This window comes from Palaemon carinicauda, chromosome 31, assembly GCF_036898095.1.
Source record: "Palaemon carinicauda isolate YSFRI2023 chromosome 31, ASM3689809v2, whole genome shotgun sequence".
Taxonomy (NCBI): Eukaryota; Metazoa; Arthropoda; class Malacostraca; order Decapoda; family Palaemonidae; genus Palaemon; species Palaemon carinicauda.
Window position 1 is genome coordinate 12,046,453 of NC_090755.1, and position 12,677 is coordinate 12,059,129.

A 12,677-nucleotide genomic window follows, 5' to 3' on the forward strand; every position below is an offset into this window, starting at 1 on the left:
GAGATCTATTTTGTTTAAAGGCCACTGAAGTTGCGACAGCTCTAACTTTATGTGTCCTTACCTTCAGCAAAGCTTGGTCTTCCTCACTCAGATGGGAATGAGCTTCTCGTATTAACAGTCTGATAAAATAGGATAAGGCATTCTTTGACATAGGCAAAGATGGTTTCTTAACAGAACACCATAAAGCTTCTGACTGTCCTCGTAAAGGTTTAGTTCGTCTTAAATAGAACTTAAGAGCTCTAACAGGGCATAAGACTTTTTCTAGTTCATTTCCAACCATATTTGATAGGCTTGGAATATCGAACGATTTCGGCCAAGGACGAGAAGGTAGCTCGTTTTTGGCTAGAAAACCAAGCTGTAAAGAACATGTAGCCGTTTCAGATGAAAATCCGATGTTCCTGCTGAAGGCGTGAATCTCACTGACTCTTTTAGCTGTGGCTAAGCAAACCAGGAAAAGAGTCTTTAAAGTGAGATCTTTAAAGGAGGCTGATTGTAGTGGCTCGAACCTTTCTGACATAAGGAATCTTAGTACCACGTCTAAATTCCAACCAGGTGTAGCCAAACGACGCTCCTTCGTGGTCTCAAAAGACTTAAGGAGGTCCTGTAGATCTTTGTTGTTGGAAAGATCTAAGCCTCTGTGACGGAAGACTGATGCCAACATGCTTCTGTAACCTTGATAGTGGGAGCTGAAAGAGATCTTTCTTTCCTCAGGTATAAAAGGAAGTCAGCTATTTGAGTTACAGAGGTACTGGTCGAGGATACTGATACTGACTTGCACCAGTTTCGGAAGACTTCCCACTTCGACTGGTAGACTCTAAGAGTGGATGTCCTCCTTGCTCTAGCAATCGCCCTGGCTGCCTCCTTCGAAAAGCCTCTAGCTCTCGAGAGTCTTTCGATAGTCTGAAGGCAGTCAGACGAAGAGCGTGGAGGCCTTGGTGTACCTTCTTTACGTGTGGCTGACGTAAAAGGTCCACCCTTAGAGGAAGAGTTCTGGGAACGTCCACTAGCCATTGAAGTACCTCGGTGAACCATTCTCTCGCGGGCCAGAGGGGAGCAACTAACGTCAACCTTGTCCCTTCGTGAGAGGCGAACTTCTGCAGCACCTTGTTGACAATCTTGAACGGGGTGAATGCATATAGGTCTAGATGTGACCAATCCAGTAGAAAGGCATCTATATGAACTGCTGCTGGGTCCGGGATTGGTGAGCAATATATTGGGAGCCTCTTGGTCATCGAGGTTGCGAAGAGATCTATGGTAGGCTGGCCCCATGTGGCCCACAGTCTCTTGCACACATCCTTGTGTAGGGTACATTCTGTTGGAATGATTTGTCCCTTCCGACTGAGGCAATCTGCCATGACATTCAAGTTGCCTTGGATGAACCAAGTTACTAGAGAAAGGTTTAGATCTTTTGACCAGGTGAGGAGGTCCCTTGCGATCTCGTACAACGTCATAGAGTGGGTCCCTCCTTGCTTGGAGATGTACGCCAAAGCCGTGGTGTTGTCCGAGTTCACCTCCACCACTTTGCCTTGAAGGAGGGACTTGAAGCTTTTCAAGGCCAGATGAACTGCCAGTAGCTCCTTGCAGTTGATATGCAACGTTCTTTGACTCGAGTTCCAAGTTCCCGAGCATTCCCGACCGTCTAATGTCGCGCCCCAGCCCGTGTCCGATGCGTCCGAGAAGAGAACGTGGTTGGGAGTCTGAACAGCCAGGGGCAGACCCTCTCTGAGGCTGATACTGTCCTTCCACCAAGTCAGGGAAGACTTCATCTTCTCGGAAATGGGGATCGAGACCGCTTCTAGCGTCTTGTCCTTTTTCCAGTGAACAGCTAGGTGATATTGAAGGGGACGGAGGTGTAGTCTTCCTAACGAAACGAACTGTTCCAGGGATGATAGTGTCCCTATCAGACTCATCCACTGCCTGACTGAACATCGTTCCTTCTTCAGCATGTTCTGGATGCATACCTGGGCTTGACTTGTTCTGGGGGCCGACGGAAAAGCTTGACTGTGAATCTCCATCCCTAAATACACAATAGTTTGGGATGGGACCAGTTGAGACTTTTCCATATTGACCAGGAGACCCAATTCCTTGGTCAGATCTAGAGTCCACTTTAGATCCTTCAGACAGCGACGACTGGAAGAAGCTCTTAGAAGCCAGTCGTCCAAATAGAGGGAGGCTCTGATGTCCGCTAAATGAAGGAATTTGGCTATATTCCTCATCAGCCTCGTAAACACAAGAGGAGCTGTGCTTAGGCCAAAGCACAGGGCTTGAAACTGGTAGACAACCTTTTCGTAAACGAATCTCAGAAAAGGTTGGGAGTCTGGGTGGATGGGGACGTGAAAATATGCGTCCCTTAGGTCTAAAGAGACCATCCAGTCTTCCTTTCTGACCGCTGCTAGAACGGACTTTGTGGTCTCCATGGCGAACGTCTGCTTTGTGACAAAGACATTCAGCGCACTGACGTCTAGCACCGGCCTCCACCCTCCTGTCTTCTTTACCACTAAGAAGAGACGGTTGTAGAAGCCCGGGGATTGATGGTCCAGGACTTTGACTACCGCTCCCTTTTCTAGCAAGAGAGACACCTCCTGCTTCAATGCTCGTCTCTTGTCTTCCTCTCTGTACCTGGGAGAGAGATCGATGGGAAACGTTGCTAGAGAGGGTTTTCGTACAAACGGGATCTTGTACCCCTCTCTGAGCAACTTCACAGATTGTGCATCTGCGCCTCTCTTCTCCCAGGTCTGCCAGAAGTTCTTGAGTCTGGCTCCCACTGCTGTCTGAAGAAGGTGGCAGTCAGACTCTGCCTTTAAAGGACTTGGTACCTTTCTTCTTCCCACGTCTCCCTTCGGCACGAGCACCTCCTCTGCTGGAGGCTCTGCCACGAAAGGGCGGAATGAATCTGGACGCTGGAGTGTCCATCCTGGGTCTTGACAAGGTAGGCAAAGGGGTGGCTTTGCGGGCAGAGGACGCAACCAGGTCATGGGTGTCCTTCTGAATCAAAGAAGCAGCAATCTCCTTAATCAAGTCCTCTGGAAAAAGGCACTTTGAGAGAGGAGCAAACAGAAGTTCTGATCTTTGACACGGTGTCACTCCAGCTGACAGGAAAGAGCAAAGGTTCTCACGTTTCTTGAGGACCCCGGATACGAACGAAGCCGCAAGCTCACTAGATCCGTCACGTATGGCCTTGTCCATGCAGGACATTATGAGCAAGGAAGATTCCTTGTCAGAAGGGGAGATCTTCCTGCTCAAAGCTCCCAGACACCAGTCCAAAAAGTTAAAGACCTCGAAGGCTCTAAATACTCCTTTCAACAGATGGTCTAGGTCCGAAGGAGACCAGCATATCTTAGAGCGTCTCATGGCTAGCCTGCGGGGAGAGTCTACCAGACTTGAGAAGTCGCCCTGGGCAGAGGCAGGAACTCCCAAGCCGAGAACTTCTCCCGTGGCATACCAGACGCTCGATCTGGAAGAGAGTTTCGCAGGGGGAAACGTAAAGGCTGTCTTCCCTAGGCTCTTTTTGGACTGCATCCAATCTCCTAAAACTCGTAAAGCTCTCTTGGACGAGCGGGCGAGGACGAGTTTCGTAAAGGCAGGCGAGGATGACTGCGTACCTAAAGCAAACTCTGACGGAGGGGAGCGTGGAGCCACAGACACAAACTGGTCCGGATACATCTCTTTGAACAGAGCAAGAACTTTTCTAAAGTCCAAAGAGGGTTGCGTGGTCTTGGGTTCGTCAAGGTCCGAATGTGGTTCATCAACGTGTGCCGCATCGTCATCATCAGAGAGTCCATCATCCGAGAATTGAGGAGGAAGCGGCAAAGGAGTAGGAATCGGCTGGTCAGCTGAGTCCGGTAGCACGGGTGCACGCGTGACTGAACCGGACGCAACGTCATGGAACTGTTGCCCAGTCTGTGAACTGGCAACAACCATAGCAGCGCGGGGACGCATAGCGTCTACTCCAGACTGTCTAGTCTGATGTGGGCGAGCAGAGGCAACCACACTGGGTTGCGGAGGTTGACGCACCGCGTCAAAACAAAACAACTTAGACTGTTGTTGTACCTCGCGAACGTCAACGGAAGGTTCCGTGCGTCGCTGAACGTCAACATGCGGCTGGCAGGGTACACTGGAACGCATGGGTGGCGGGACTCTCTCAGCTGGAGTGCGGAAGAAGGTCGCCTCAGCGTCCACAGGACGCACAACCGTGGTTGGTTGTAGGCAAGAGGTTGGTTCAGCATCAACCTTCTCCGCACGAAAGTCCTGCATCAGTGACGTTAACTGATACTGCATGGTTTGCAGCAAAGACCACTTAGGGTCTACAGGAGCAGGTGCGGCGACAGACGGTGTGACTGCCTGAGGCGGTACCGCTTTGCCTCTCGTAGGAGGTGAGCAGTCGTCGGAAGACTGCAGCGAGTCCGAACTGACCCAGTGGCTACAACTGGGCCGTTGGACTTGCGCGGAAGGGACCGACTTGCGCTTAAGAGGCCGCGAGACCTTGGTCCATGGTTTCTTACGAGAAACCTCTTCCGCAGACGAGGAATAAATGGGCTCTCTCGTCTCTGTGTGGGTGGGGCGATCTTGGGTAGATACGCCCGAAACCACGGAGGGAACGTCTGTTCGCTGATTAAAGCCTCTCGAACCCTTTGGTCGTACGACATTGCTTCTCCCCTGGACTTGGGAGCTTGCAAGAGGTCCCGGACTAGGAGGACGACAGGCACGAACAGACGAACCCTCAAGCGCAACACTATCCACAACACTATCACTCACTTTATCACTACCCACTGCACTCTTACACTTCAGCTCCTTGACGTCCGCCATGAGCTGGTTACGGTCACTAGCCAAGGACTCGACTCTCTCACCCAGAGCTTGGATGGCACGCATCATATCTGCCATCGAAGGTTCTTGAGTGCCAGAAGGGGGATTAGGAGCAACCACTACAGGGGAAGGAATAGGTTGTGGGGCATGAGGAGAGGAAAAATCAACAGAACGAGATGAACTTCTCCTGACTCTATCTCTCTCTAGCCTACGTGTATATTTCTGGAATTCGATAAAATCGAATTCCGAAAGCCCAACGCATTCCTCACATCGATCTTCCAATTGACAGGTTTTATCCCGACAATTGGAACAAACGGTGTGAGGATCGATAGAGGCCTTCGGAAGACGCCTTGAACAGTCCCTAGCATTACACTTCCTGAATTTAGGGACTTGAGAAAGGTCAGCCATTTTGAATTGGTCAAAGGGGAATTCAAAAACTATCCAAAGTCATCAACAAATAATCCGATATCAACAAAAGAATGCAAGGATTTATTGAAGATAAAGCCTGCAAAGCGAAAGCTCAAAACTAGAAACGTGTACTTCACCAAAAAGTTGTGAAAACCAATCCAGTTAGCAACAGCGAATTAGTAGGTCTTGCCGGTGGCACGACAGAGAGAAAATTGAGTTCTTTGTTTACATTGAGTACTGAGTACCTGCACGACAGATGGCGCTGTTGAAGTACACCCCCTACCTGCATAGCGATCGCTGGCGGATTTTTAACGTAGAGTTTTCTGTCGAGCAGCAGAGCTGCAGCTTATATAATCACCGGCTAAGTTAAATATAGAAAAAGGAATTTTCTTTAGTTTGGCTTTATAGCCCATCTATCATTGTTACCGTACGACAGAAGGACTGCCGTAAGGTTGAGTAAAATGGCGCGATGTGGATTTAATTTATTTTATTTAGTATTTTAGGGTAAGCGACATTAAGTCTAAGATGATGCAAGGTGAAAATAAATGATAATCATACACTGTTGATATTGGAAACATATTTGTTCTGTTAAAAAAACAGCCATTTTAATCGGAAATTCTCCATAAAAATATACTGTTCTCACTCGTATTACAGTATAATACCGGTGACCGTAATGTTACCATACTTTGTTACTATATTTTACGGGTTGTTGACCATAAGATCGTTCTTTTACGTCAATATATCACTTTTTAAAACGGTGATGTACTACTGTACTTCGTGGGGCAAGCGACGTTTAGTCTACAATGACGTAAGGTGGAAAAGACAAAAAGGGACGTACTGCTGTACGTACTTTGTACTTTGGTAAAATATTCTTTAGCATTAAGGTTTTGAATTTACAGACTGTTCATGTAAAACAACTGGGATTTCTTAATCTTGAAATTGATGCAAATTTGGACCTTTAACCTTTTGAGATTTTGGAAAACCCCACTACTGACTGCTTACGGGCATAATGTTTATCTTGCATTGGTAGCTGATAATTTAGTTTCCATAGCATAAATCTGTTTAACCCTTTTACCCCCAACACTATTTGGAACTTTCCCACCCTTAACCCCCAGGTGTTTTTTTTCTTGCAAGCACATTTTGCAATATATTTTGCTCTAACAGCCTTAATTTTCGTCATAGAGAGGTCAGGTTGGTCTCATTATTTTGGAAAATGCCTGAAGTTTCTCATAAAGTTATCAAAAATATGCAAAAAAATGTAAAACAAAAAAAAAGTTTTTTGCAAGGACGTACCAGTACATCCATGGGGGTAAAGGGATGAGTTTTGTGAAACGTACCAGTACGTCTATTGGGGGTAAAAGGGTCAAGATGTAAAGTATTTTTAGATGCAAACAATGATTATTTCATGATAAAAACTTCTAAGCAACAAAAATAAATTCAAAATTACAAAGACAATAATTTACCGCGGATGTTTTCTCGGAACCTTTACCACTGGGAGTAAGAAGTCATATGGCATTATTAAAATCTCTAAAGGTTAATATGGTTCGATGTTTCTGTAACTATATCAAATGGGGAATAAAAGGCAATATCCATATTACAGTATACTGTATATCACAATAAATATTAGGTTTAAAAAAAAATTAAGCTGGAAAAATCCTTATAAAAAGCCTGCAGTAAACAATTTAGGTTAAGGTTTATATTGTAAACACTTATTCAGTCAACTTATCTGAGCTTTTTATAAATTAAAACTGTCAAATTCCATGCTGAAGTCAAAGTGTATATTTATTGTACTCTTATTATGAATAAAGATGTGTACATCACAATTTAGAAACTACTGTATCAAGTTTATACTACCAGTTTTTTTTTAACCCTAAATCTATGATGCTAACCTGACTGCGATAACCATAACTCAAGACATCTGGTGAACAAACATTGAAACTCACTAAAAGTTGTTGCCACTCTGCATCTCATACTAGTATTGATTAATGATATTACAGTTTGTAGTATTATGCTATATTAAATTTTTTTTTACATCTAGAAATCCCTTGTGAATGAACCTAGAAAGTTGATGATTTTTACTATAATACAATATCGTTTATATATTCCATACCTGAATTTAACATGCGTTGTATAAGAAATGCTGTCAATTAAAATTATGGGCAGGGGGAAATCCAATGTCCTAGACTAATTAACAATCTTACCTTGAGCTTCGCACTAATTTGAGTTAAATATCTTTTAAGAGAAATGGCAGCCACATATTTATATACTCTTAGGGGATGGGATAAATGTTGAAAGTACCGTAGTATCTCCTGCATAAGCAACATGGTGTGTTGGAGACCAAACCACACAGTATCATGCTAATGAAATATAGAAAAAAAGCAATAGGGAAACCACCACCACAGGACTTCCAAAGATTCCATTCCTATAGTGGATACAGCTTTTGTTATATTCCTGGTTATATATTTGGTGAAAGTTCAAGAGCAATTATGCTCAACAACAGAAGTGGCCGCGAATGGAAGACACCTTGTTTTAAATGGAATCCCCCCAGCTGGCCTTTTGTCTCAAATGCTGCTCCCCCACCTTACCCTCTGTCTCTGTCTTTCTCTCTGTTTTTATATAAATTGGTGTAAAGTATTTAAAAAATTGTATGAATGAGACTGATTTTAGTTTTAAATGTTTTGCTTTAGAGGCTCCTTGAAGAGTGAAAAGGAAAATGGTGCTACAGTATTTATAAAACATGTAAATTTCACTAAAGAACACTGTATTTTGTATAATGACTTTGGAAATCTTTGTAAGTATATAGCCTGCTTACCACACGACAATTAGCAGCAAAGGCAGCTTTCTTAGTATAGATTAGATTATTATATCTAATAGTACATCTAACTCAAGGTAGCAGAAATATATATGCAAAAGCGTACAGTATTGCTAATTATATACAATGTTTTACATTATTTAACAGATGTACTCTCACTGAATTTCTTCCTTTCTTTCAATATTTCAATCAGTGGTGATATCAAGTTGTGAAAAACTTAGAATTTGTCAGTTTGATATATGCTACAGACCGTACAAATCAGACGCTATGATTTATCATAAAGATCTCAACTAGTTTTTAGTGTCTTCTTAAATTACCTGTGATTTCTTGAAACCTGAGCCAAAGTAGCAGCCATACAGTGACAAATCATTGCCTTACGTTCTCTTTCTCGCAGATTGAGATTTCTTACGAGGAAGTGGCTGGCGACATAAAGAAGATCCACAGGTGCATGCATTGTCAGTTTACTTCGATTCATAAGGCTAAGTTGGAACGCCACATTTTGGTGCACACTGGAGAACGGCCACATGCATGTCCCTTTTGCGCTTACGCATTTACACAGAAAAACAACTTGAAGAGACACATGCAGACCCACACAGGGGAGAAGCCTTTCGCGTGTCCAACGTGTCCGTATCGCGCACGGCAAAAAAGGAATTTACAGAGTCACATGATGATCAAGCACGGACATCAAATTACAAGTATGTTTATGTTCCTTCGACGGAGCGCAAGTACGTACACTTTATTTGACAGTGATACTTAACTGCTGTTGCATGAAAATGTGCCGTTATTGGAATGTTAACTGTTTACGTAGGGCAGACGAAAGAACGTAATTCACCACTCCTGTGGATGACTCTTACACGTCTTTATCATCTTCAATTTTCTTTAAAGTCTGTGTAACTTACAATTGACCTTTTTATGCTATAAAGACTTTCATACAATATTAATCGGAAGGATGTTTTTCTGCAATTTCATAAATAGAATTCTAGGCTTAACAGGTGTTACATTTTATTGTAGCTGATCTTATATAGTGATACTGTATTACAAATAATACAGCATAAAGATAATGATCAGATCTCTCTTTTTCTTGTACTGGATATGTATTTTGTAATAGCTTGACACAATGTAACTATAAAAGTCATGTAGCGTCATTACCATAACAATCCTCTCACCTGACTACTCCTCCTCCTCACAGATCCAGAACCCTTACAAGAGAGTAGCAGCTGATGGAATGCGCTGGAAGATGCACAGGTGTACGTACTGTCCGTTTACTTCGTTTAACAAGACCAAACTTGAACGCCACCTGCTGGTCCACACGGGGGAGAAGCCCTTCGCGTGCTCCTACTGCCCGTCTGCGTTTTCACAGAAGAGCAACTTGAAGAGGCACATACAAACCCACACGGGAGAGAAACCTTTCGAGTGTCCGTCGTGTCCCTATCGCGCGGGGCTAAAGCAGAGTTTAAAGCTTCATATCATGATGAAGCATGGGTTTTAGTGGGTGTATAAACCCTACATTTCATCCAGGACAACTATTGGGATCTATTGTGAAAAAGATTCTAATCTAAAATTAGAAATTCAGTTATTATTGTTACGTTGCTTGTGGCGATACCCAAGAACAAAAGGAAATCTGATTTCTTTAAATCATCGAGGTGGCATGAAATTAAATTACCATATAGTTCTAATTTACACTGAGCAGCTCTTGTCTCAAATGCATTAAGCTAAGGCATTAGGTGGAAAGTTCATTGAAGTAATACATTGTTTCTATAGGTCATAATTCCTTTTATGATTGAAATTATTAAGAAGCAACTGTTGATAAACTGGCAGTAAGCAGCTCTTACATTTCCATATTAATATTACAAAAATTTCTGTATCTATGTACACTTTCTTTCCTTTTGGATTTTCCAAGTCGATGAGGATTGTTATAATTTTTAATGACAGTTGATTATTTGTTGTCTCTAATTTTTATCAGTGTGGAATATGTTGACTCCTTTATGGTATCTATTGTTCAAAACAGAATTTGGTTCTACATCATAAATCATATTTGGCTACATTAAGGATATTTTTATCAATAAGTTTTGGTGATTATTACTGATTTGGGAAAGATTATCTTCAAATGTCTATAATTCTTAAGAGAGCATTTGCAGATTGAGTTCTGATAATTGAAAAGACTCCAGGCTGGACTGTAAAATGCTCCACCCACCTTTATGTTACTAAACATTTTCCATGAAGTGCTTTGCATCTGAAATGCCATATCTTCATAAATTCACATCAAAGAAAGAGCTGGCATAGGGGTCGCCTGAACATACAAAGTGTCGAGGGTCTGGCATCACGGGTGTCTGTCAAGTGGTTATGAGAAGTTTAAGTGTTTTGTATCCTAAAAAGCATTATTAAGTTCCGTAAGTCAGAGTACCAAAAAGCGAATGTATGGTGTACTAACCCCCAGTTACTATTTAGACCTGGATGAATAAGAGAGAATCGCCTTGATCCTCCTACCAACAATGTTCTACTGCAAACTTTAGTGTAGCTGGATTTTCATGAACATTTATCTTTATCTAAAAATGGTACACATCTGATGCTCTATAATACGCTCGCAGAATAACTTCCTCAGTCAGAGCGTATTCATATCTCCATATTTTTAGCAATGGAATCTTTCCCTTTTTTTAATGATATTGTTGAGAAAGTTGGAATGGCAAAGGGGAGGGTCATAAAATCTATCATTTCTAAAGTAATGTTTTAGCTACAAAATCATTTATAAAAAATCAGCTGATGGATGACTAATTCTTTGAGCATGTAACTTTAGTCTGTTTGGGAGTGCAGCTTAGAAACATGCTTCTAAAAAACTAAAGTATTGTAAATGTCCCTGCCTGGTAATCTGTTGGACAGGTGTTCATGACCTGCTCAAGCTCAAAGTTTCTTGTACTAATCAACATCCTTATGAGTTAAGAATGGAGGGTTTAGGGGGAGCCTATAGGTCTACCTGTCTAGACATCAGGAGCCATTGCCTGGCCCTCCCTGGTCCTAGCTTGGGCGCTGATCATACGAGTGCCCTCTAAAACACATTTCTTAATCTGAAAGGTCTTGACATACACAAATGTCCAAGCCATGAAGGATAAGGGTAAAGGAGTCTAAACTTACAATAATAGAGGCACTGAACAGAATCATTCAGTTTGTTATACAGAGTAATGAATTTAGCTCACTTTCCTAAGAAAAAGTTTGGTTAAAAATTGAAAATAAAATAAGTCTTAAAACCTGTAAGAAGATATTCTATGATGAAAATTATAAAATTATCTGTTTTTATCTGCAAATCAAGTTTGCTCTCTATCGTGGGACTGTAAAACTTTAATAAAAACAGAATTTTTCACTTAAATGGCCAACGAATTCTATTGAATATATTTGTGTGGAGAACATTTTTGATTCACACATGTTGATTGTATGCTATATATCTCCTGTACTGACTAATTTTCAATAAAACAGATATCAATACATATTGGTTTCATTGAGTTTTACTGTATAAAGATAAAGAATTTCTGTAAATACTTGGGTAGAAGAGAATATGGTATGCAGCTCTTCTCGGAGAAGGATACTCAAAAATCAAACTATTGTTCTCTAATCTTGGGTAGTGTCATAGCCTCTGTACCATGGCCTTCCACTGTCTCAGGTTAGAATTCTCTTGCTTGGGGATACACTCGGACACACTATTTGCTCTTATTTCTCTTGCTTTTATTATTTTGAAGATTTTATAACTTATATATGAAAGGTTTATTTTAATGTTATTGTTCTTAAACTTCTCTTGTAACTTATTTATTTCCTTTCCTCACTAGGCTATTTTGCCTGTTGGAGCCCTTTGAATTATAGCATCCTGCTTTTCCAACTAGGGTTGTAGCTTGGCAGGTAATAATCATAATAATAATACTTTCTTGATAATATCACCTTCAATTTAACTCATTTTCATAGTCCTTACGAACCCAGCTATTAACAATTTATGAATACTTGAGTACTTCTGTAAATTGTTATGTATACAGGGATTGAGGTGATCATTGCAAGGAATATTTGAGAAAATAAAATCTTCAAGCTTAATATGTTGTATTAACTGCCAAAAATCGAGTACTAGTTTGCGAAACAAGCGCCCCCAAAAATCAACCGAACTGTAGCCATCAGCTGCGTTCGAAGGAATGAGAAGCAGGAATGTATAGGGGCATTCGAAAGTGATAGGAGGTGTAGCGGCTCCTTACTTATTCTTCCCCTAAGTGGATTAGACTGGGTAAGGTCTGTTTGGGGTGCAGACATCTATGGTTATCTTAGGATACGTCCCTGATTATACACGATATCTGCAGATAGTCGTTTCCGGGGGTTGGAACCCCGTGATACCTGACAGTAATTCTCTTGTAATATCAAATTTCCATCAGGACGACATGGATATCTCACCCAAAATAGATTTTTCCTACGTCAAAAACCCTTATAATGACAGGTCCCACCACCATATTTTCTAAGAAAAATTAATTTAGTCTTTATCTGTTTTTTTCTATCATTTGCAATATACACTGACATTTAGGTTCTATAAAAACAGTTTGGTAAACATATTTTGCTTCCATGAATTTTCTCCCTCAAATCTTTATAGAGATACTATTGTCTACTACACTGTAGCGGTTTGCTGACTGTA

General features: G+C 41.7%; 1 protein-coding gene and 1 long non-coding RNA gene across 9 annotated transcripts in view; one reads left to right on the forward strand and one right to left on the reverse strand.

Annotated features, from left to right (window-relative positions):
- The window catches only part of LOC137624289 (zinc finger and BTB domain-containing protein 7C-like), a 175,020-nt gene that overhangs the window by 118,004 nt on the left and 44,339 nt on the right, over positions 1 to 12,677 (forward strand). Inside the window, exons 6-7 of one of the 6 annotated variants that reach the window (XM_068354847.1) lie at positions 8,418 to 8,718; positions 9,213 to 9,367. The exons of 4 other annotated variants lie outside the window; for them this stretch is intronic. In XM_068354847.1, the coding sequence (XP_068210948.1) occupies positions 8,418 to 8,718; positions 9,213 to 9,244 (333 nt within the window). In that variant the 3' untranslated portion in view covers positions 9,245 to 9,367. Of the gene's footprint in view, positions 1 to 8,417; positions 8,719 to 9,212; positions 10,068 to 12,677 lie in introns of those variants that run through there. One more of the 6 variants, XM_068354852.1, reaches the window with a different exon arrangement.
- Positions 1 to 12,677, reverse strand: part of LOC137624291 (uncharacterized) — a 195,575-nt gene that overhangs the window by 76,317 nt on the left and 106,581 nt on the right. The gene's annotated exons all lie outside the window — the stretch shown is intronic.